At 36.4% G+C, this 25,042-nt stretch overlaps 1 protein-coding gene across 1 annotated transcript in view; it reads right to left on the minus strand.

Moving 5' to 3' along the window:
• The window catches only part of Etfb (Electron transfer flavoprotein beta subunit), a 98,444-nt gene extending 81,051 nt beyond the window's left edge, over positions 1–17,393 (minus strand). Inside the window, exons 1-2 of the mRNA XM_090412766.1 lie at positions 17,251–17,393; positions 1,869–2,027 (exon numbers count right to left, since the gene is read on the minus strand). Of these exons, the coding sequence (XP_090268892.1) occupies positions 1,869–2,027; positions 17,251–17,304 (213 nt within the window). The 5' untranslated portion in view covers positions 17,305–17,393. The remainder of the gene's footprint in view (positions 1–1,868; positions 2,028–17,250) is intronic.
• Between the last annotated feature and the right edge of the window lie 7,649 nt (positions 17,394–25,042).

Here is a 25,042-nt window from a genome sequence, read left to right on the forward strand (position 1 = left end):
TATCATCTCAGTTTACCTTCCAAGTTATAAAGATAAGAACACTAAGTAGGGTTTTAGTACTAAGGAGGTAGTAGGATATTTTCTCCAGGAAATTCGGGTTTTTCATCCTGCATACAGACAAATCGGCCCTTCAGAACATACGCAGAACAGTTTACAGACAAAAAATATTAGTTGTGGTGGGCGGTAGATGGCATTGATGGGGATGATTGGCAGTAGAGGTTCAGTGTAGTGGTTGAGATAGTTGTATAGTAAGTGTCCTCCCGCGATGAGTCTTCAGACTCTTTGGAGGTGTCATGAATAATAATAAGTATTCCAGGTCTACCCCAAGGTATGTGTCCGAATATGCATTATCCATGTCATAATATTCTTATTCATTAAATTAAATCACAGGATAAAGCCAGTGTGTTCAAAACACAGGGTGCTCCTTAAGAAAATGAGCATTATTTTTCCACAAAGGTTTAAGCTAAAAAAAAAAAATAAACAAAATTAAAAAAAGTGCCTCGCATCCCCTTAAAGACTTTCTGTATACCCCTGGAGTAAATATACCACACTTTGAGAAACACTACCCTAGAGCAATCCTCAAGATGTGCAGGATAAATTATGTCCTGCTGCTTTATTAGCATCATGTTTATTTAATTCTTTACATACTTCTTGCTCACCCACTGTCAGTGAGGATGAAATACAGTGATAAACTGCTCATTAAATACTTCAACTATATCCTTCACATCAGTGATCAAACCATTACTGTTATCAACTAACATTATCCTTCCATAGTCATTCTTTCTTCTACTTGCCATGTATTAAAATGAACTCACTAGGATTTTTCTTGGCTTAATAATAAAAACAGCAAAAAGTGCAGTATGAGCAGAAATTAACCAAGTCTCCTTCCTCTCCTGCTACTTGTATGCTTCATGCAAATGATAATTCCTTTATTCATCCATTCATTTTACCTATTAGATTATTTGGCATTTTTGCTTTTTTGAAATACACCCAGACATTGCTGCTGTGAAATAGTTCATAATCAATGCCCAAGCAGCATCTGTCCCCTTCCCATTCAAATTCTCTTTCCATGTTATAGCTCTCAGCCATTTCCTAAGCTTTTCATGATTATCGTCCGTGTAGTTCCACATACAGTATGTCCCTTCCACACAGAAGGTTCTCATATGACTCTACAAACCCAAGTGATTGCCTCATGGTCACTCTCACTAACTGAAGAAGATGGATGCTCCATTCATAATCGCATCCTCTGATGATATGATCAGCTCTAAGCCTCAACCCTTGTGTGTGTGTGTGTGTGTGTGTGCGCGCGCCCCACATGTGGCCTAAGATAGCTGTCCCTTAAGTTTGTTGCAAATATTTGTTTTTTCATTTCTGGTTAATGATATAAAAATAAATATGTTTTTATACAGCAAATGATATGAGTTATCAGAAATTCATCTACAAATTTTGTTTCTAGCCAAATGTTATTTCATTAGAAGAGTGATTTGCATTGTCATAGTAGCTGCTATTTATTCACAAAACAGGTTCACTCTGACAAAATTCAAAGTAATAAATGATGTAGGCATTTGAACAATTTCAGTAACATGTTCCGAGCAAACTGAAACTGAGAAATACATATAATAGCTAAATACCAAATAGAGAAAGAGGATCAATAGAAGTGTAAAAAAAGTGAATGAGTTTTTCATAAGTCACTGTAGAGGATTTCCAATACTCATTACTTTGAGTTAATATCTCGTATAAAAATCAAAATATCTAATATATATATATATATATATATATATATATATATATATTTCTTCCTATATAATAATTGCTTTTGTCTATTGATTTATTAAGTTTCACAATGAACACTTAAAAGATGCACTTACCTGACATGCTGCAGGCCCACAAGAGACTGCAATTATTTCATTCACTAATTTTTTCTCTTTAAGTCGCACTGCTTCTTCAACTGCAATTTCATCAAAAGGATTTAGGCTATGCTTAACACCTTCTGTTACAACACCTGTTTTATCAGGTTTAACTCTAATCTGGAAGAAAAATCAAATTTATTTTTATTTTTGTAATTTAAAGAAAATTACAAACATGGTGCACTTGTACATCATAGGCATCACACAAACAGGACTGAGTGTATGCTTTTATTTACTCTTACTGAACTTGGTGTTTACCAGGTTCAGCACTTTGGACAAACAGGATGTTCGGCCAAAAAACTATTACAAGAATATCTATATCAACAATAAACCTAAAAGATATGGCCTTGATCAGCATGGAGTGGACACTGATCACAATATCTTCTAGTCCAATACTCACTTTTTTTTACACTTGTATCAGTTTGGGTTTGAACAGTTATTTAAGGAGGATGAAGCACTTCTAAACTGCCCAAATTTAAATTGGAATGACTGCCTATCCATTGCCAAGATTTGAGTCTCATCCTCAAATAGGATGCTATAGTTTACTCCCTCCCCTCCTTTTTTTTTTTTTTTTTTATATATATAATGCTGTGTCAGTCAATCATTTTATTTATCCAAATGTTGCTGTTGTATTTTAAATCATTTTTAGTTTAGATTTAATTGTAATCTTACTTTATTTTGCAACCACCCTTATGGTGGCATTCTAGCACATATCTCAGCTCTGTAAATAGAATTAATGTTCAATGTTATAGCTTCACTTTGTAATTATGATGATGCACTGATGATGGCCCATTAATTCCTGGTCAAAATATCTGCAATAATAAAAATTACTATTCTTTATTCTTGTGAATATATATGTCCAATAATCTATATATTGGAATTATTTAATGAGCACTTTCAGTTAAATCATATTGATGTGAAAGAAAGATGGCATGCAATACTTAGAAGTTAATTGCTAGAGAGCAACAAGAAGTGAAACATCTGAGGTGTATAAAAAGTATTAGGTTTGTTTTTTGTTTTATGGTTAAAGCAACTAAGGCAATGATGCCAGTGTGTTATGTCTGTAAATTTCATGTAATATTCTGAACAGTTTGCTTGTTTTGCAGGATGAAAAATCAAAGTTTCCAGGAGGAAATAAACCCTGTCACCTCCATATGAGACCAGCTAACTCATCCTTAATTGAAAAGTCTTTTGCATCCTAGATAGGATTTCAAAACCCAAGTCTTTCCAACCAAATGGCATTGTCAATACTGACTGACTGAGCTACACAGGCTTTCAAATTGTGAAGTGAGTTAGATGCTAATGAGTGTGTGGAAATGGATAACACAAAATATTTTCAATGAATGTGTAAAAGGGTTGGCTGTGCCTTTGCTTAATGAGTACTGTAATGGGGAAGCTCTTCTAAAAAACAGAGACAAGCCAAGGACTAGCAACTTCCTCTAGACTTACCTGGAGTTTACCAGGTCCCTTGTAGTTGTAAACTGTCTTACTATGGCCAAACAGGCAGGACTGCTAATATCAGGATATCTGAACATAAGAATTATATCTATTTCCATCGTTATAGCCACTCAGGACTTGCTGACCATGCCTTGGACACCTGCCATAAAATATGTTGGAAGAAAGCTTCTTTACTACACCGCAGCAAGTTTAAATATGAGAGATTATTCTTAGAATCAGTCTCAGCCTTAAAAAAACTCCCGAAACCTCAATAAATTTGGATGCATGAGACTACCCCAAATATGAGAGGCTTGCATTCTTAGAACATCAGCCCAAACAGCCAAGATTAATACCCAATTTGGCCCACTAGGTGGTACCCTTTAGGACTCTAGGACTAACTTCAGTTGTTTTCTTCAGCCATTTTTGCTCAGTGTTAATGCCTGCATGCACATTTCATTAATTTTTATGTTCCCTGAAGATGGTAATGTAACATTATTGAAATATTGGAAGTATTAATTAAAGTTTTTAGTTAATATAATAATATACATTGTTCTTTCCTTAAAATTAACTATGTATCACCAATGTATAAGCTTATCTACAAGAATGAAAAACAGAATGAAGAAAAATAATGCCACTGCACAAAATACTGATAGGACAGATGTTTCTGTTGTTGAACAGCTTGGATATTTGCAGTTGTTAAAGTATTAAAGAAAGAGTGTTTAGGAATAATACAGAACTGGATTGATTAGATAGAAGATTCACTATGACAGCTAGCATGAGTTTGTGAAGAATAGTCTTGCTTTAATAATCTTGTACCTATTTTATAATAGTAGTAAATGTACAGGTGGGGCTAGTGTCCCAACAATGTGGCCACTCTATAAGTGTTTGAGTGAAACACATGGAACATTGCACTCAAATTTGGTTACCTAGTGATATGGAAACACTGAAGAGAGTCAAGAGATGAATTACTAAGGTAATATCAGGACTCTGAAATGTTGGTTATAGGGAGAGAAGATTGAGGATTGAGAAAATGAAGATTGCACAGCTCAGAAGACTATCATATACAGATACACTCTACTATAACATGATATGACAGAATTATGAGGGTTATTTATTTCTTAATTGAAAAGTCTTTTGAAATAATAACCCTCATAATTCTATTGAAAAGAATTATGAGGGTTATTTAGATTATTTCTGATAACTATACAGAAAGGGGAGGGGTGAAATCCGGTTCTATATATAATTTTTTTTTTTTTAATTTTTTAGCCATAGATGGGACTCCAGGTGAAGAAGACTGTTTCATTTATTTTTACTTATTTTTATTTTAAGGTTCACAAGAGCAAAAAATCCAGTAGAAGCACTAAGTGAAACAATTATTACTAAAGACCATTACAGTTTAAGATAAAAATGAGTGGCCCTATAGTCTTGAGGCAGTCTACCAGTCACCCTCATTCTCCTGGATTCCACTCACTTTATTCTACTGTTGTGTCTGTCAGCCATCTCCTTACCCATTCCACCAGTTCTCATATTTATTCCCATTTGTTCTGCATCATGTACTAGTTTTCCATGAGGTTGTATTCTATTAAATGCTTTCACAAAGTTCAGTAGTATCAGGAGTATCCAATTCAACTGTCATTCTATTATAAAACAAGTAAATTACTGAGGCAGGACCTACCTCTTACAAAGCCATGCTGCCTACCATGAAGTTCATATTCCTATCCATCCATTCCTGAATTCTACCTTTAATTCCTGAGATCCTAACCAGTCTATAATTTGCCACCACTTCCTTGTAACTTTGCCAGATTTAGGTAAAGTAGTTTGGTCAGAGGCACTATAAATTGTCTTACATTTTTTCATAATACATGGACTAAAATACCATCTGATCCCTCTGCTATATTCATATTGATAATTTCTCAATATGTTGAGCACCTCTAGTTCATCTACCTAAATTCACATATCAGTGTGTTGCATCAGTAGAAACAATATGCCTTGCAAAGTATTCACTCAGTAACACAACTTTTTTTTTTTTTTGCTTCTGTCATTTTGCTACCACTGGTAAAAAAACTATTTATGATTTCCTTTGGTCTGCTTAGCTAATTTCCTCTTATAATCTGATTTAGTCCTCTTTATTATACTGGTCACATGCCTTACCTGCACTTTCTATTGCTCATGGGCATGCTGATCACCTTTTTCTTGATATTCTCTGCACTTTTTTTTTTCCAACTCCTACTTATGTTGCTACTTGTCCATTTAACTTTGTGTGACTTTTAGAAAATTGAATGAATTGTTTACAGTATTGAAGTTCTTATTCCATATTGAAACACACAGAAGTTCCTTATCTATGGCAGAACTAAAAAAAAAAAAAAAAAAAAAAAAAAATTGATTAACCTTGTGGAACTAAAAGAAACAATTTATTAGAATTCTGATTAAATGTTCAGCAAGTTGAATACATTCATTCAAGCAAATACTGAAGTCAAATTTGAGCAAATGAAGAACCTTTGTTGTGACCAAGTCAGCTAACAGTTATCGTTTATCTGCCTTGGCATTGAAAGAAATATGGGTATTCACAATCAAAATGAATTTATGCAAGCAATAAATAAGCAGTTCAATCAATTGAAATGATGCCTAGGAAATTATATATATATCAGTCCCACATGTGAGAGGTCTCAAGACCTATGACAATAGTGCCATCTATGGGCAAGTGGTAAGAAAGAAGAAAGGAATTTGTCAGAGTTTCTTGAAGAGGTGGAGGCTGTAATATCATTAGGGAAAACAGTATGGGAAGATTATCTGAAAGAGGAGAGATACATAGCATGAAGGAGGATGAGAATTTGGTTCAGTAAGTTTGGAGCTACTCACATTGATTAGAGGAAATTGAAGGAATAGTAATGATGACTAGTTCATTTGATTGATGCCCATGGAAATACCTATAGAAAAGACATGCATCTATGAAGCAACTAGAGAGAATCAGTGAGAGAGAGGGATCATCTATTAAGTTGAAATGAAACATTATGAAAGAAGTTTTCAGTGTACCACCTAAATGGGAGAAAAATATTCTAAGATAGGTCAGATTTAAGATTCATAAAGTGTCAGGAGTTGAGCAGGAAAAGTAATATGTAGGACAAAATAAAAAGAATACCAAGCTTTTTTTTTTTTTTTTAGAAGCTAAAGAGGTATCGATGTGATTGTGCCAGAATAGTTTATCTGTGAAAGTCAATACAGGAAGAGAAAACTTATCCTGGTTGATGAAGAAAATATTGTCAAAGGACAAGGAAGCAAGATCTTTCTTCTGGGAAATGCAACAGGATTTTGGCATTAAAACTTGTCAAGTTATCTTCACCCCCCCACTTCAGAATGGCAAGAAGATGAGTGTTTAAAGGCATTGGTTAGAGAAAATCTTGAAGCCCAAATCACCTGAGCACAGAGAAGAGGAATGCAAGCAAACTAGTCATAATCAAATTTATAACTACGATTAGAGATCACAGATGTATAGGAGGAAAACATAGGTGAAACCACAGAGCTCTAGAGTACTCCAGCACTGATTGTAAAAGCAGAGAAAAACATTCCAACATGACCTGCAATAAATGACCAGAAAAGATGTTGGCAGCTGGCAATCCACTTACAAAGAGTAGGAGGAAGACCAAGAAGATAGCATAGTAAGAAGGTTATAATGTCAGACTCATTCAAATGCCTCAGAAATATCAAAAGTGACCACTACTTCCTCCAAACTTTTCCATGGCTTGTGTTCAAAGATCAATAAGGTTAGCTAAGAGATGTGCTATGGAGTGAGAATGGCAGAATTCACATTAGTGACCACTAAGTAATTGGTGAAGAGGAACAGTTGGCTGATAACCTTTTCCATTATTTTTGAGAGCACTGCAAGGAGAGCAATAGGGCAATTGTTTGATGGTTAACTTTTTATCTTTTTTTTTGAGAACAGGATGAACAGAAGCTTACTTCCAAGCTGCCAGATAGTTTAAAGATGAGTATGACAGCTAGTAGAAAAAGATAAAATGGATGGTAGTTCTGTAGCACAAACTTCTAGTACAACTGATGGGCTAACATCAGGGCAAGGAGCGTCAATAGTATCAGGACCATTAAATACTTTTCTGATGTCTCCTTGAGACAGAAGATCAGACAAGGCATACTGTGGTTCATGGAATAGTGGGAGGAGATTTGCCTTGGTCATCTAAACAAGAGTTGGAGGAAAAAGAATTGATATCAAGAGGTCTAGCTTAATCTTTTGAGGACATTACCATGCACCATCAGGATGTGAGATAGGTGGAAACATGGAAAGGTAGAAGTCTGCATATAGCTTGCGATTTGAGCAAGAGGCAAGCTTAATCAATATATTTGGTCCCAGACACAGTCAGATTTGTTGAATTTTTTTTTTTTTTTCACTTGTTAAAAGCTATTGTGTAAGCTGAGTGAGAGAGGCTGTAGTTTTTGACTTGGGCCATTTGATATAAGCTGAATTTTTGGCTTAGACTGCTTTTGCATATTTGTTAGAGAACCAGAGCTTGGATAAGGGTCAAGGGTTTTGAATAGAGCAGGGCGAGAATTATTTTTGTTATTACATAAGAGCAAGTGCTAAGATCAGGAAAGTGGAAGCAGTAATCACACCATGGAAATGAAACATAAAAACCCAAAGGTCATCCCAATTGGCACTGTTGTAGTGCCATAGGATATGAGGCTGAGATTGACTGGAAGAGGGATGATCAATCAAGAAGGACAAAAAGGAAATTTTTGTCCTTCTTGATTTACAAAGACTTACAAAGAGGAGAGTTACATAAGAGGTGCTTAAGGATACTAGAAGAAGACCTTCACATGGCGTTTTGGGAAATGTGGAGAACCGACCAGGGCATCTGGCCTGATGTCCAATCCTCATCTTCTCATGGTGCACCTTACTGGGTATCTACCTAGATACTGAAGAAATGATGATGGGCTGGAAATTTGAAATTTAGCTGACCAAATTGCATTCTTATTGTCTTAAATCACAACTCAAAATGAAGTTCAGGGGCATGAAATTCCATGATGGAATTTCATGCCAGCTGGGGCGTCACTCAGCTGGCATGAAATTAAACAAGGCTCCCGTTGTTTTTATCAGGAAACCAAGGCAAACAGCAAAAACTCAGCTAGAACAAATCCCAATTCAACATCAGCAAAGATCAAGATTGGCACCATCAACATAAGAACATCAATGGAAAAGAAATGGAACTAGTAGATGAATTAGATAAGTATCAGATTAGCATAATAGGTGTTACTGAAACAAATAAAGCAAAATAGGCAAGATCTTTATAAACAACAAATACAAGATGTTATAATCAGAAAATATCAATCAGGGAAAAGGAGTAGATATAATATTAAACACTAAATATGAGGATAATCTTCTTGAATGGCAGGCAATATCAAGTAGAGTTATGTGGGCTAATATCAGAATAGAGAACTGGACAATGAGACGAATTTGTGCTTATGGCCCTACTACTAAGAAAGAAGTGGAGGAATTTTTCGAAGCATTAGAGAAGGCAGCTGACACCATAAAAAAGGAAAAGTTGGTCCTTGTTGGAGATCTAAGTAGCAGAGGAGGAAATGAATTACCAGACATATACACCCTCTGTCCAAAAATAAACCGAACTTTTGATAGAAAATAAAACACAGGCCAATTATAATTATTCAAATAATTTATTTCAATCAATATACTCTCCCTCAGCTTCGATACAGCATTTGGCACAGTCAATTAATTTGTTAAATGAGTTTTTTATATTGGTTTTTGGGATACTGTTGAGGGTCGTGGCTACTGTCCGCTTGAACGTTTCAATGGTATTGTATAGCTTTCCTTTCATCGGCAAATGAAGTCGGGGGAAGAGAAAGAAGTCAGAGGGTGCTAAATCAGGTGAATGCGATGAGTGATACAACACACAAACTTGGTTTTTGCTCAAAAACTGTCCCACAATGTTCAAACGATGAAATAGTGCATTATCGTGCAAAAGCGACAAATTCTCGCTATCAGGATAATCGCTTCAAAACTTTGAGATAAAACTTACCATTGACCATTTGGCCAGGCAGAGCAAATTCTTTGTGGATAATGCCCTTGAAATCATAGAAACAAATCAGTATTGTCTTTACTGTTGACTTCTCCAAGCGACTTTTTTTTTTTTTTTTTTTTTTCCCGGATGTCCCTCTTCTGGTGGTCTCCACTCAGCACTCTGGTGCTTTGTTTCGGGCTCATACTCAAAACACCTTGTTTCATCACCAGTAACAATCATTTCAAGGAAGTTTGAGTCCTTATGAGCAGTTTTAACGAAGTCCTTGCAGTGTTCAATTCGATACATTTTTTGGTCGTCGGTCAACTTGTGGGGAACAAATCGCGAATTCAATTTACAAAGGCCTAAACTCTTGGTCAAAATGTTGTGCACAGTTGATTTTGGAATCCCCAATTCATCTTCAATCAATCTCAGACGATTTTTGGTTTTCTTTGATGAAATCACACACTTTTTGGATGTTAACTTCGCTCAGTCCAGTTTTTGAACATCCCGGATTTTCGTCGTCCTCAAGCATCTCATGACCACTTTGAAATCGCTTAAACCACTCGTAAACTTGAGCACAGGATAAGCATTCATCACCGTGTGCATTTTTAAGCATTTGATGCATTTTGGTGAAACTTTTACCAAGTTTAACACAAAAGTCACTCGCAGATCTCCGTTTGAAACTCATTTTCCAACCGTTCGTCAAAACACACTGTCACTCTTGGCACATAATTCGGTTTCTAATGAAACAAATGTCATAAACAGTTGACACAACACTAATGAAGGTTGCTGCTTTCGACAACAAAAAGATGCAACAGTTGACACCACTAGTTTCTTCTATTTTCAAAACGTTCGGTTTCTTTTTGGACAGAGGGTGTAAGAATGTTTTAGGAACATTTGGAGAAAAGAGTACAGTTAATAATAATGGTAAGTACCTGAAAGATTTCTGCTCAGGGCATGGACTAGTTATTACTAACACTATATTACAACATAAAAATGTGCACAAATTCACATGGAGAAAAGATGCAAGGATTAAGAAAAGTCTCATGTTATTGCCGACAGTGATGTTTTCCCACCGGTTCAGGACACGAGTATACAGAGGATTTGAAATAGGAAGTGATCACCATTTAGTGTTGAGCAGGATAAAATTGAACTTCTTATTGAAAAGAAAAATGTGTAAGAAAGTTTTGGAATGAATCAAAGTTGAACAGCTATCAGATATGAAATGTAGACTAAAATACACAAACATTTTTCAAGAAAAACTAAAAGGGTTTGAAAACAAGAACAAAACTTTGGAGGTTCGGTGGCAAACCGTAAAGAAAACTTTGATTCAGCCAGAGAGACATGTGGTGAAGTAATCTGCAAGGACAGAATAATCAGAACTCCATGGTGGATTCAGGAAGCAAAGGAGAAAGTCAAGAAAAACTTCCTGGAAAGTAAGTCAGCCTTGGCCTCTTAGGGAATACAGAGAAAAATATAAGAAAGCAAAGCATTGTGTAAAATTAGCTAAACAAAACTCATGGGAAGACTTTGGTAAGAACATAGAAAATAAATATCAGGAAGGTGGCAAAATATCCTGGAGACTATTGATAAAGCTCAGAAATGGAGGAAAGAGTACTGTAAAAGGAATTAGAGATGATAAAGGGGACCTGAAAACTGAGGATAAAAATATTCTTGAATAATGGAGTAATTACTTGGAAAGATTGCTAAATGAAACAAGCAGTGACAGCATGGCGGTATAGAAAAAGCTCAACAGGAATGCCTTCTGGAATATACATATCTGTACTTTATCATAAACCTGAAATATGGGAAGGCAGCTGGAGTAGATAACATTCGACCAGAAATGCTAAAATATGGAGGTATAAAAGTTTTACAGTGGCTACACTGCATAATTCAGAAGTCCTGGTCAGAGGGCTGAATTATAGATGATTGGAGTAGGGTGCTCATAGTATCCCATCTATAAAAAAGGGAATAAAGCTGAATGTGAAAATTACATAGGAATTTCTCTACTAAGTTCCTGGTAAGATTATGCAAGTATTCTTGAGAAACACTAAAAAAAATTGTGGTGGAGGAGGAGCTTGCAGAAGAACAAACTGGATTCAGGACAAACGAAGGTTGTCAGGATCAGATTTTAACATTAAGACAAATAGTCAAGAAATTATTGGAATATAACAAGGATATGTATTTAAGTTTTGTAGATCTGGAAAAAGCATATGACAAGTTGCCAAGAAAAAAGCAGTTCAAAACACTCCAATTATATGGTGTAAATGGACATTATATCAAGCAATACATAGTCTCTATTTGAGTTGTAAATCAGCAGTTAGAATTGAAGGAGATACAGGAAGATGGTTTGATGTTGATTCAAGTGTGCGACAAGGATGTACATTATCGCCACTATTATTTATCATCTATATGGATCATGTTATGAAGTGATAGTAAACCTGATATCAAAATTGGAGATGTTAATCTCAACTCTTTACTTTGTGCAGATGATATTATTATCAACAGAACTCTGTAGAGTAAAAAGACTCATCGTGAGAGATCCCACTCTCACGTGCACAACTCATCGTACCTCAAATTAAATGCATTCAGTGTCCATACACTCAACACTCTCAGGCAATGCATTTCAATTACCCACCACTCTCCATGCAAATCAACTACTCACCTCCCTTGCTCACACCAGCCTTATACAGCTTCTAAGGATGGCCTCTCGTTCTCCCCGTCTCCACACGTTCTATGAAAAATTTCATCCATGCTAATCTGATAATTATCCCTTACCAATTGATACATCTTGTTCATGTCGCTCCTTTTAATTCTATCCACTAGACTCTGTAATATGCATTCTCTCAATTTGTCCCCATATTTCTCATTCCAAAAACTAGATACCAACTTAGTCGATTGTCTCTGGACCCTCTCCAACATCTCATCCTCCTTTTGAAAATCCAGCAACGAAATCTGTGCACAGTAATCCATATGCAGCCTGATGTGAGGTGGATCAAGCAGGTGTCCCGAACTATGTGGAAAAATTAAAAGATCTATAAGAGTGATAGAGATTTTATGCATTTTGATGAAGAATTGGAACAGTTTCTACTATTTTAAAAAGAAGATAAAGACAAATTTAACATTGCCACATAAGTATACCAGACTGAAAGAAAAATGTCAACTCCTCCAAATGTAGAAAATTTTTAAGAGACCCCATATATTTTATCTCCAGGGACTCCAGGCTGGTTTAATCTGCCACTGAGCCTGATCAAAGTCTTGTATAATAAAATCAAAACATCCTTACTTCTACATGTCAGTGTTGTCTGCATCATTCTGATAATTAACTGTATCGTCCACAAAATTGCACGTTTCTATCCACCACAATCCCAACTCCTTTTTTTTTTCACTTTCTCTAAAACATCCCCACCAATCCTATACTCTGCATCCTAACTTTGCTTCCCAAATTTTAAAACTTTACACTTTGTAACATTAAACTGATATCCCACACACTTGCACATTCAGAGAGTCTATTTAGATCCTCTTGCAAAGCTACATAGCCTTGACCCCTGAGGCATGCCGCTAGTGACTTTGCTCTTCTGGGATATCACTCCACCATACACAACCTGTTGATACCTATCAGACAGCCAATCTCCAATCCAACACACTAATCTACTAGCCAATCCCATCTCTTCCAACTACCAGTTTGTCATGTGGCAATCAATCAATCTAATCAACAAAGTGACTTTGGACAAGGGGGTATGCATATACAGTAAGCAAGCTGATTGCTAAAACCCATGCTGTCCATTAAAGAGAATTCTACTGCTGTGCACCCAGTTCTGAATCCTTGTCATTACTAGCTTCTCAAACATCTTGACCACAACTCCAGACAAGCAGACTGGCCTAAAATTCAAAGTCTTAGTCTTATCACCTCCTTTATGAAGCAGAATAATTTTACCATCTTTCCATTCTTTTGGGACCTTGAGCTAATCTAATACTCATGTTAAAAATATAAATTAAAGTTAACTCCCTAGAACATTTCCTCAAGACATGAGGTGATATACCATCATGTCCCATAGCTTTGTTGACATCAAGTTTTCTCAATTCCTCATATACCTCCTGCTCAATCACCATCATTGGTTCCTCTCCCATTCCCACTGCTATCATGTTCTCCATTATGTTACAATCACAAGGATGGAATACTTTAATGACCTGCTCATTAAATACTTCTACAATATAATCCTCAGTGTTAATTATTCTCCCATTATCACTGACCACCATCATCCTCCCATAATCATTCTTCTTTCTACTGGCTACATTTCAAAAAAACTCTCTATGATTTTTTTTTAGCTCCATTTGCTAACTGCTGCTTATACCACACTTTTGCTACATTTACTAAGTGAATCACCTTCCTTAACTGATTATCTCCGCTCATCTTGTGCCATCTCCACAATGCCTTTTTCTTCCAGATTGTACACTTCACCTCTTCAGTCATCCATTGTATACCTACCTTATTTAATCTCCTGACCTTTGGAATACACTCCATCATTGCCTCTGCCAGATAATTTCTGAATAGAGAACAAACAGCATAGATTTGCTTCCCATGCAGTTCCTCAATGCATTATATTGCTGCAAGCTTTTTAAAATGCCATAATCACCTACCATATATTTCACACATAACTCTTTCTCACAAAAGTCCTGCTATGGCTAGCCACTACCTAAGTGACCACTTCATGGTCACTTTCACCAACTCAAGTATGATGTGACACTAAATACTTGGGTTGGTGAAAATGTATGATGTGACTCAAGTATGACATGACAATATCTTCTGATGAGATAATCAAATCCAACACTCTTGATCCATATGTGGCCTCTGTTATGTGCTTCTTAAGGTAGTTATCCCTTAAAAATTCAAAAAAATTCATTCTCTCTGGTTCTTGATACTGTCTCTTCATTCCATTCTATATTACCATGATTGAAATTGCCCATAATGATCACTTTTCTTATTAGCCAGACCAATTTGTCTAGACATTTCATCCCGTCCACTTCACACCATACTGCTTCAAAAACACCATCAGTATTTGCTCCTAGCATCTCCTCTACTATCATTAATGACACTCCTTCTCCCTTTTTGCTTTGCCTTTCTTTGCAAAAGACTACATATCCCCTCCATCTCTACTCCATCAGAATGTCATACTCATTCAACCATGTCTCACTTACACCAACACTTTTTGGGTGAATGAACTCTATCAACACTACAATTTTCATTCCGCTTGTTTCAAATACTTCTAGAATTTGTAAACATACACACTAGCTCATTTCTGTTTCTATAACAAGTCCCATTAACCCCACTTCTCAGACATGCCGTCTCTATACTCTCCCCTATCCACCCTGACCCCACCGTTTCTCTATCCACTCTGTGTTCTTTCTTTCCACTCATGCCACTCCCATATCTGTTCACAAACTTGCCTACCTTACTCCCCTGCTCTTCCAACACCCCTTGCTTCCTCAAGTTTTTACATTCATTTCAGTCATTTTCTCTTGCAACATCAGTTTCTACAACTGAATCACACCAAATCCATTCAAATGTAGTCCATCTTTTTTATATAGCTCTATGCACCCCTCAAACTCATCCCACATTCACAAAATGAACTCTTTCTCCTGACACAACTCTGCTAGCGTACCATTCAAAATCTTCACTTGATTTTTCAACTCATCATTATCATACCTGGACAACATGATGACTACTTTACCTACCACACTGTTATCTTTCACTTTCCTTAACAGCCTCATGACATCCCTCCTTACATTCTTCTTGTTACCAGTCAAATCATTTGTACAACTGCTACTACCAACTATTTTGTTTGCATGCTCCTCTTATCTAATGCTTCAACCACCCTGCTCATTCTACCTCCTGGAAAACAGACCTTATACACCTTTTCATTCACCACACCTCTCGATTCTTTTGTCTCATTCTTCCTCATATTCCCATGAAAATCTGTAATTCTCCTAAATAAAAATCTGTTATACTCCTAAATAAATCCAGGACAAGTCTGCTGGATTCCCTGACCAAACTGAATAACTGCTAAGTTTGGTATGAAAATCAGCATTAAAAAGACAAAGACAACGGAAATAGGCAATTACACTGAAAACATCAACTGCACCTGAATGAAGAACCTATTGAACAGATAAAACATTTCAGCTATTTAGGCACACTTTTTAGTGAAGATGGTAAATTAAATATGGAAATAGACAACAGAATTAGTAATGCTGGTATGGCAAGAAGTCAGCTGAATTAATGTATATGGAACAAGAAAGAAATTAATCAAAACACTAAGCTAGCTGTATATAAGACAGTGTTCAAATCAATTTTAAGTTATGAATCTGAGAGCTGGGTTAGAAATAAAACTCTTGATCTTGACTGGAGACCACAAATATGAGAATCCTGAGAAAGATTAGGGAATTGAACTGATGGTAAACTCATGATAAAAGTTTAATGGAGTGAAACAGCACTAGGAAATGATTAAAAGAAGTATTTAATGCTGCTAATATTTCGTCTCAGTTACAGAGACATCATTAGGGAGTTCAAAATGAAACTTGTAATAAGCACACACAAAGGCAGTACAAAACTAACTGAAACTTGGAAGAAAGACTTGAGTCCTAATTAGGTGAGGAGCTTCTATGGACACCAGTCCGTGGCCTAGGATATAAACTGTGATACTGAAGTATTTGTTATATGGCAAGTTAGCATTTTTGAATGCTAATTTGCCATTGTTAGCATTCAAGAATGTGTTAGCAGAGCTAATCTCAGGTGGTATGATCACTTAAAATGGGAGAGGAAGGATTAGCAAAACAAGCATTCTTTGCCAGAATGGCAGGAAAAAAAAAAACAGAGGAAGACCAAGATATAGGTGGATCGTACCATAAAAAAGTGACTTACAGAAATAAAGAATCTGGTAATACTGGAATGTCGACAGATAACAGGCTAATCTGGAAGAAAATTGTTGATAAGAAGTTAGTAATTATGTAACTTTTCATGCAGTACTATCATAAGATCCTGTACACTCCCGAGTACAGGAATTTGATGATGAGTTAACATCAATAGTATACCTAGAGATGGATTTAAAAAAATAAAAAAAGGCCAAGGTTGTTCAGAGAATAATGAAAATTATCCAGAATTCTGGTGAATTGATTTGGGTTAAATCATTACTGACAGCAAACAGTTAAGCTCCCGCGATGAGTCTACGGACTCCTTGGAGGCGTCACGAATAATAATCTTGGTATGTGAAGTTGGAGAAGGGCAGCCAGTCACATTTATGAAATTGCCAAGAATGATTATCTCATTGTTAGGGTAATTAGTCTGTAAATGATTGACTTTTCAGAAATAAACAGTCCTAAAGTCGGAGTTAGGAGAGTGATAGAGGCAGCAAATGAAGGAACTGATGCAAGAAAATCTTAAGCCAAAGTATGTAATTATGCTATGTAATTATAATTACATAGTATAATATAGCATCATAATTACATACTAATCATAAATTTAGTATGTAATTATGAAAATATGTGATACGAAGTATGTAATTCAGAAATACCGTGCGCTTCTTATCCCTCCGACTGTGTCGTAACTACGAACACTGGTCATTCCCGGCTACAACTGTTCCTTCAACTTAAAATTCGCAGTATATTAGTTTGTAATGCACAACATATTAAAGCCAATTATCCATAACAAACTCACCCTTGCGAAATGAATTTTTTAAAGAGAATGGTTTTTGTTAGAGAAATCCTCTCTGCTCCTGAAAATAATTAGCAAAAGATGCAATGCCTAAAAATGAGATTCACGAATGGAAAAAAAAGTTTTTAAGAGGTTTATACTGAAGAATTAATGTCAATGTAATTATTCTTACTTTGACGGCATAATCAATCACTCTTTTACATCCAACTAGAACGCGCATCGCCATTTTAAAATACTAATATACTAAATGAAAACTGAAACACGATTACCCACACAACCTATATACCACACTTGAGATTTACAGTCCGGAAACGATAAAATACACGCTGAACACCTCAAGCCTTGATAGGGGTCGCTTGAAGCTGTAAAAATGCAACTGTGGACTTATTTACGCACCTAGTGCTCTGGAATCTTGATGTTCTACGAATTGGCAAAACTGACGGGTTCGTTGTTTTCGAATTTACGGCCGAAGCACTTCAGGCTATGAGGCTAGTGTATCATTTTTTAATTGCATGTATTGCAAAAATCTTCTTCCCCCTTATGAGGCTGCATAACTCATCCTCAGATGAAAATTCCTGATAAAGATTCTTCGTGACCTAGACGGGATTCGATTCCAGATCTTTCCGACTAAAGGACATTGTCGATACTGGCTGAGCTATAGCTCTAGCAAAACTGGCAAAGGATGATCAGTATAACCTTGATATTATATTAACTTACATCAAGCTTCGCATTTCCGCAATCAAGTTATTTAATTGCACGGAAATAATAATGATTACTATTTTAAAAAATCTCGACTGTAGAACTTATACTACTTCAAACATTAATGTATATATTTGTTAGGGTTTCAGACCATGGTGTGGCAGAAGTCTGCCATTATCATTTCCGTGATGTACATCACTGTGCTCAGCTATCAAACACAAAGGTCACCAATCTTGCAAAAAAGTTAGTTAGGGCTAAAAGAGCTCTACCAACATTTTCTCCCTCAAAAGTTAGGTAGGGTTCCTATAAAATGGCCTCCTGCACTCTCTATATGGAATACAGGAGGCCATTTTAGCCCTGTCTAACTTTTGGACTGAGGGTGTAGTTTAATCTCCACAACTTGCCAATCAGAAATAACTGATCTAAAACTATCACGAATTTAAAACAGGATGAAATTCCTTAGTTTCTGAGAAAAAACCTTCATTCAGTGCTAGAGATCGACTAACTCTGGAATGTCATTCTTTTAACGGACTAGCACTATGGACATAAACGCCATTTCCAAATGGGTTCACACCTCTAGCTCCACCTACTCCCATTGGAAATATCAGTATCAGTATTATCATGTATTATACACGGTATCGACATATACATTACAATAATTTGCAGTCTATGATTATGAGGATTAGTTGAATGAGGCAGTATAAACCCCCCCCCCCCACTTTGAAGCTAGAGTTAGCTTTCATGAAGAGAGTAGTATTAGTCTTCACTATTTATGTTGTTTGGTACTGTATATGGATGGAATGTAGGTGTTGGATTCTGGTGATTTGTCATGTGTATATAAGTGTTAATGCTATATTAACTGTGTTGGTATTGTTTCCAGAGTTCGTGTTTTAGTGTTCTGTAGTTGTCTATGCGTTTTAAATTTCTTGGTAGGTTGTTGGGTAGTGTGGGTATCAGATGCGATCTCACAAAAGGACCGTATGAGTTGTTGAAGGGTCTAGGGATGTAAAGAGTTGCTGTGGGTCGTGTTATGCGATATGTGTCTCTGTTGTTACGATAGGTGTTGTTGAAGTAAATTCTTAGTAACATTATAGAGTGTTTCATATTTTTAATGCTTAGGATTATGTGTGTCCGTAAGCGGTTCGGATCTTGGTTGTTGTATATAAGGTCTCCATATCACTGTTGACACGATTTTCCTATGTAATATTTCCAATTTTGCTTGGTGGCTGTTTAATGTGTTTGCGTAGACCATACCTGAGTAGAAATTCACAGATACCATGGTATAGGAGTTTTTTTTTTTTATGTTAGATGGAATCATGTCTTTTACTTGGAAGAGTTTTGCTGCGATAATGCAGAGCTTAGTATGTAGGTAATTTATATGTTTTGTCCATTTAAGGTGGCAATTTATGTAAAGGCCAAGGTACTTTGCATATGTTATTTGATTTCGAGACATTGGCATGCATTTTTGTTGTTAATGCAGTGGTATGTGTGACAGTGTAGCGATAGTGGTGTGGGATGCGTGATTTTCGGATTATATATTATTAACATCTGTGTCTTGGCGGTTGATTACAATTGAGTTTTGGTGGAAGTATGTTGTGATTTCATTTAGGTCTTGCTGTGCTTTGGCGAGAGCCATGCTAATGTCTGTGTGAACTGCTAGTAGAGCGGTGTCATCTGCATATTAAAATATTTGACTTCGTGTGGCCAGCTTATGAACATCGTTAATGTATATGTTGCGTATTGGTTTTGTGAGATAATGTTGTACTTTTGTAAATAGGTCTGTACTCTGGTGTGTGTTATTTTTTCTAGAATTTTTGAAATGACAGGTAGGTTAGCTATTGGTCTGTAGTTCAATGTATCATTGCTTTTGCCATGTTTGTAAATTGGCGTAATTGTTGCAGTTTTTAGTTGGGGAATAATGCCAGTGTCGAATATTATGTTCAGGAGTCTCCAAAGTATTGGATATATTTGTTCAAATTGTGTTAAAAGGTCTATGTATATTATTTTTTCTATTCCTGAGTCACATTTGGTTTTAGCTGTAAGAGTGCTGCCATCATTTCCTGTTTTGTTACAAGTGGAAAATACATAGTTTGCTGTTCACTTTGTGTTGGTAAGTTTTTGTTTATCGTTGCTAGATTATCGTTTTTTGATTTGTATGATATTGTTTTTGAAGGCGTGATTTAATTGGATGAATAATAATTATTATTATTATCTGAGACCTCCAGGAAGTCAAGAACTCATCGAGGAAGGCTGTAAATTACCTAACCCAGCTATCATAACTTCTCTTAAATTCATTTACATTAGATGCACTCACTATCCCTAAGGGCAAATTATTCCATTCACTCACTGCTCTCTGGGAGAAAAACCTAGCTCTTACCCCTTTCTTGACTGAGAACAACCTTAACTTTCATGGATTCCCCCCCGTGTGCTCACCCCGCCTTCCATATAACGAAACATTTCATCATCTGAAATGCTATAACACCCAGTCAAAAGTATACACCTCTATCGTATCGCCCCCTCTTTCTCCTGTTAACCAGGTCTGCAATCCACATAATCTGTCCTCCTAATCTAAATCCCATAACCCGGATATAATCTTTGTAACTCTTCTTTGCACCCTTCCCATATCATCTTTATCCCCTTGGAACCCAGGAGACCAAATCTGTACCTCTTTATAAGGCTTTGATAAGACCAGGTGTGGTCTTATCAAAGCCTTATAAAGAGGCAACATTACTTCCTTATCCTTACATGTCAAGGTTCGCTTCAATATTGCAATTACCCTCTGAGTTGCATTTGCAATTTTTGCTATGTGACCTTTGAACTTCAAATATCTATCCACCAATACGCCAAGATCCCTTGTCTCCTCAGTTTCTTGTAGCATAACCCGCTAATATAATATGCTGCTGGAACTCTAAACATGTCAGAGTGCATAACTTTACACTTACTAACATTAAACTGACAGCTATTTTCGTTTGCCCAGATTTCCAGTCAATTCAAATCATTTTGTAATTGCTGAATATCAGTAGCATTCCTGATTGCCCTGCCTATCATCGCATCATCAGCAACAATTGCAAATCTGATGATAGACCCTGCTTGATGTTATTAATGTATAGATTGAACAATAATGATCCAAGGCTGAACCCTGAGGTACACCAGTGGTTACCTTAAATCTGACAGTTTCACTCCCAGTGTATACCACTTTTTGATATCTGGCTGTCAAACATCTCCTGATCCAAGTTAATAGATTATATTCCAAACCCATATTCTCCAGTTTATGCAACAGCCTATCGTGTGGTATCCTATCAAAAGCCTTAGAAAAATCCAACATTATCATAGTGTATCCATTCCCTTTATCCAACTCGGCCGTAACATTGTTATAAAATATGAGCAAATTGTTGAAACATGACCTTCCTTTAGTAAACCCATACTGTTCCCTGCAGAGTAGAGAATGCTTGTCTACCCATTTCTGTATGCGAGTTCTCTAAAATCTTCACTACGACACCAGAGATACAGACACTATGACACATCGGTTTTTGCACCACCCTTGTGCAATGGAACTATCAATCATTCCTGAGCTGAGTCTCAAGCTATACAAATGTGTGAAAGGCAGGCCTAGCCAACTCAGCTGTATATTCCTTTAGCATACGGGCTGATATTCAATCTGTCCCTGTTGACAAATTCTTATCCAGGTTATGCAAGAGCTCCTCAACCACATTTTTATGAACCTCTAACTCTTCATCCAACATAGCCGCAGCAGCACTGTGCACCATGCTATATACACCTGGTTGATATATCTTAGCAAAGTGAGCACTCATTAAGTGAACAATCTTCTTAGCTTCCGACACTCGTGTGCCATTTGCATTCATAAAGTTATTCTTCCACATTCATTCTTTCTTTTTCTTGCAGCATAACGATAGAAATTCTTTTGGATTGCCTTTAATTTGCATGGCCAATTTCTTTTCATACTTAGTTTTAGGTTTTCTCACAATACTCGTTACTTTTCTAGTCTGAGCTTTATATATTTCATAATTCCTCTCACTCTTATTCTCACGATATTCTTTCCACATCATTCTTCTTCTTCTTCTTCTTCTTGTGGATCTCTAGCTTAATAAGACTTCACATCCATTTCACTTCCAACCTATTTATTATTTGAACACTAGGGATACATTGAGATACCGCCTCATTCAAGCACATTTTCAAAGATTCCCATGCAACCAAAGATAGTATTCTTCTAAGTTGGTCATAATTTCCAGCTTTGTAGTTTAGCATGTAGCCTGTTTTAATCGGAGCTTCAATACAAGTAGATACGTCCCAAGAAAGAACGACATGGTCGCTGTCACAAATTGGTGGTAAAATAGCCATATTCTTGACAGAAATCCCTTCTGACGCTATGAGCAAATCCAACACTCTTTGACCTCGAGTTCCTTCTTTCACATGCTGCTTGAGAAAGCTGTCTCGCAACAATTCAATAAATTCCTGTTCTTTCTTATCATGAGATTTCTCTTCTACTCTATCAATGTTGGGAAAATTAAATTCACCCATAATGATCATTCGCTCGGTATCCATTAGACTAAATTGGCGATGCATTTCTTCATCCCCCTACAGCTGAGCCGCCAGGTCTGTAGCAACACCGCACCATATATTTCATTCTGATAACCTCCACTTCACACCAGATAGACTCAAATTCATCACTACATGGGACAATCTTAAGTCATCTGATATCATCTGATAGCACTCCTCTTCTTCTCCAATCTCTTCTGTCATTCCTAAAAATAGTATATCCTTTACACTCGATCCCACTTACCATATCTGATTCTGATAGCCAGGTTTCACTAATGCCAACAATCTTGAGCCACATCGTATTCAATGTATTTGGTTTTGGACTAGAATTTTCTCTATTCCCTCCCCAGACATGCTTAAAAGGTTCGAACCCAAAGCATATTTTTCCACTCCTTCATCTCATACATAACCATATTCAAAGGTATTCATATCTTTGTCACATTTCTGTACCATAGCTGAACTTTCACACAAATTTTTCCCATTCCTCCCTTGATGATCTAGTTTCTCTGACTCTCTGCATTGGGTCTCAACAAGAAGTAATTTCTTCACGTTTCTAATGACAAATGAATTCAAGTTCAGGCCATCATTCAATCAAACAAATATTTTCTGCCATCAAACACACCCCATACATCTAAAAACTCACATCCATATCTTCTACACTGCCTGCGGGTGAAATCATTTGCTATCATCGCCCTCCTTAACTCAGTACTATCATATCTAGGTATTAATCCTACAATTCCTACAAAAGCAATTCTAATCAACGGCACAAGACACAGATGCTGATAATACACAACCCAAGAATCATGCGGCTCCCCCCCCCCCCGCACCACTATCGATACACTGTCACACATACCGCTGCATTAACAACAAAAATACCTGCCATTGTCCCGAAATCAAACCTATAACACATGCAAAATACCTTGGTGTCTATATAGATCAAATAAAAAAAAAAAATCAGCTAACGCCTTTTTATTCCCGTATATACGGGAGTAGGCGAGGCCATTTAGCCCTATCTAACTTTTGGAGACTGAGTGAGCAATTCAATCTCCACTGGTACCCAATCAGAGACAGATGGCCCAAGGCTATCACTAATTAAGCGGTACGCAGTGAAGAGAGACGGCTCAAATGTGCCGCCATCTCGTGGTCTCTAACCCTAACACAATATATTTAATGTCTGAAATAATGTGGGTTCTACGGTCGATTTTCTTGAGTTTACAGGACGAAAAACCCGAGTTTCCGGGAGGAAAAACCTGCTTGCCCGTGCCAGAGATCGACTAACTCGGGAACCGTGCGAGAAGTTCTATTTGTTTATATTCTATTTAATTTCTGTTAACTTTGGGACAAAATCTTTCCACCCTTTCCACCTTAAATGGACAAAACATATAGAATACCTACATACCAAACTCTGGATCATCGCAGGAAAACTCTTCCAAGTAAAAGACATTATTCCATCCAACATAAAAAAACTCTTATATTACGGTATCTGCGAATCCCTACTCAGATACGGTATAACAGTCTATGCAAACACATCAAACAGCCACTTAACAAAATTAGAAACATTATACAGGAAAATTGTGTCGACAGTGATTTACACGCAACAACCAATATCTGACCAACTCATGGCGACACAGAATCCTGAGTATTAAAAATCTAAAACACTACATGATATTAACAAGGAATTACTTCAACATCACCTATCGAAACAACAGGGACACATATCGTATAACACGACCTACAACAACTCTCTTCATTCCTACACCCAACTCATACGGTTCTTTTGTGAGATCACATCAGATACCAACGCAACTGAACAGCCTACCAAGAAATTTAAAACACATAGATAACTACAGAATATTAAAAAAAGAACTCTGGAAAATATACCAACAAAGTTAATATACCATTACACTAATATACACATCACAAATCAGCAGCATCCAATGCCTACATCCCATGCATTAACAGTAACAACAACATAAAGAGTGAAGGCTAAATCCCACTCTCTTCATAAAAGCTAAACCCAAGCTTCGAAGTAGGTGGGATTAACTTGCCTCACTCATCTATACGTAATCCTTATAATCAAATGCAGAAATGTAACAAAACAGTCAGTAAAGTATATAAAACAATAATGAAGATACTGATTATTATGTGATAATATCATTAATACAATATTACTATGTAACATGAAAAAAATAATGTAGAAAACTATTCTAATTATTAAAAAAATATGTAAATAATGAGTTTTCATTGTATGTTTGTGAGAAACAGGAAATGTAATATATTAATTGCATATGTCAAAATACTGTTGTATAATCACACTTTCTCAAACTTTGAAAAAAAAAATAGTAAACTGCATGTAATATTATATAACTTGTGTAACTCTGAACTATGTTATTATTATTTGACACCTCCAGGGAGTCCAAAGACTCATCGAGGGTGCCAACAGCATCGAACGATTGGGCCCCTTCCAACTACTAACCGCGCTCAAACTTACTTAACTGATCCATTAGTAGCAGAGGCTCCACCAATCGACCAACCTTATTTTTCATTTTATTTTTTTGTTTTATGTACCTATTTAAATGACATTTTAAGGAATGAGTATTTTTTTTCCGGCACATTTGTTGTTGGACATCGGAAAATGTGTCATTATCATTTTGATAAAAATGATAAAATAAATCAGAATAGTTGCTGCAATCAACGAAATACAGTTT

The sequence above is a fragment of the Typopeltis vanoorti genome, chromosome 23, assembly GCF_054136105.1.
Source record: "Typopeltis vanoorti isolate ZY-2024b chromosome 23, IOZ_Tvanoo_1.0, whole genome shotgun sequence".
NCBI classification, from domain to species: domain Eukaryota; kingdom Metazoa; phylum Arthropoda; class Arachnida; order Uropygi; family Thelyphonidae; genus Typopeltis; species Typopeltis vanoorti.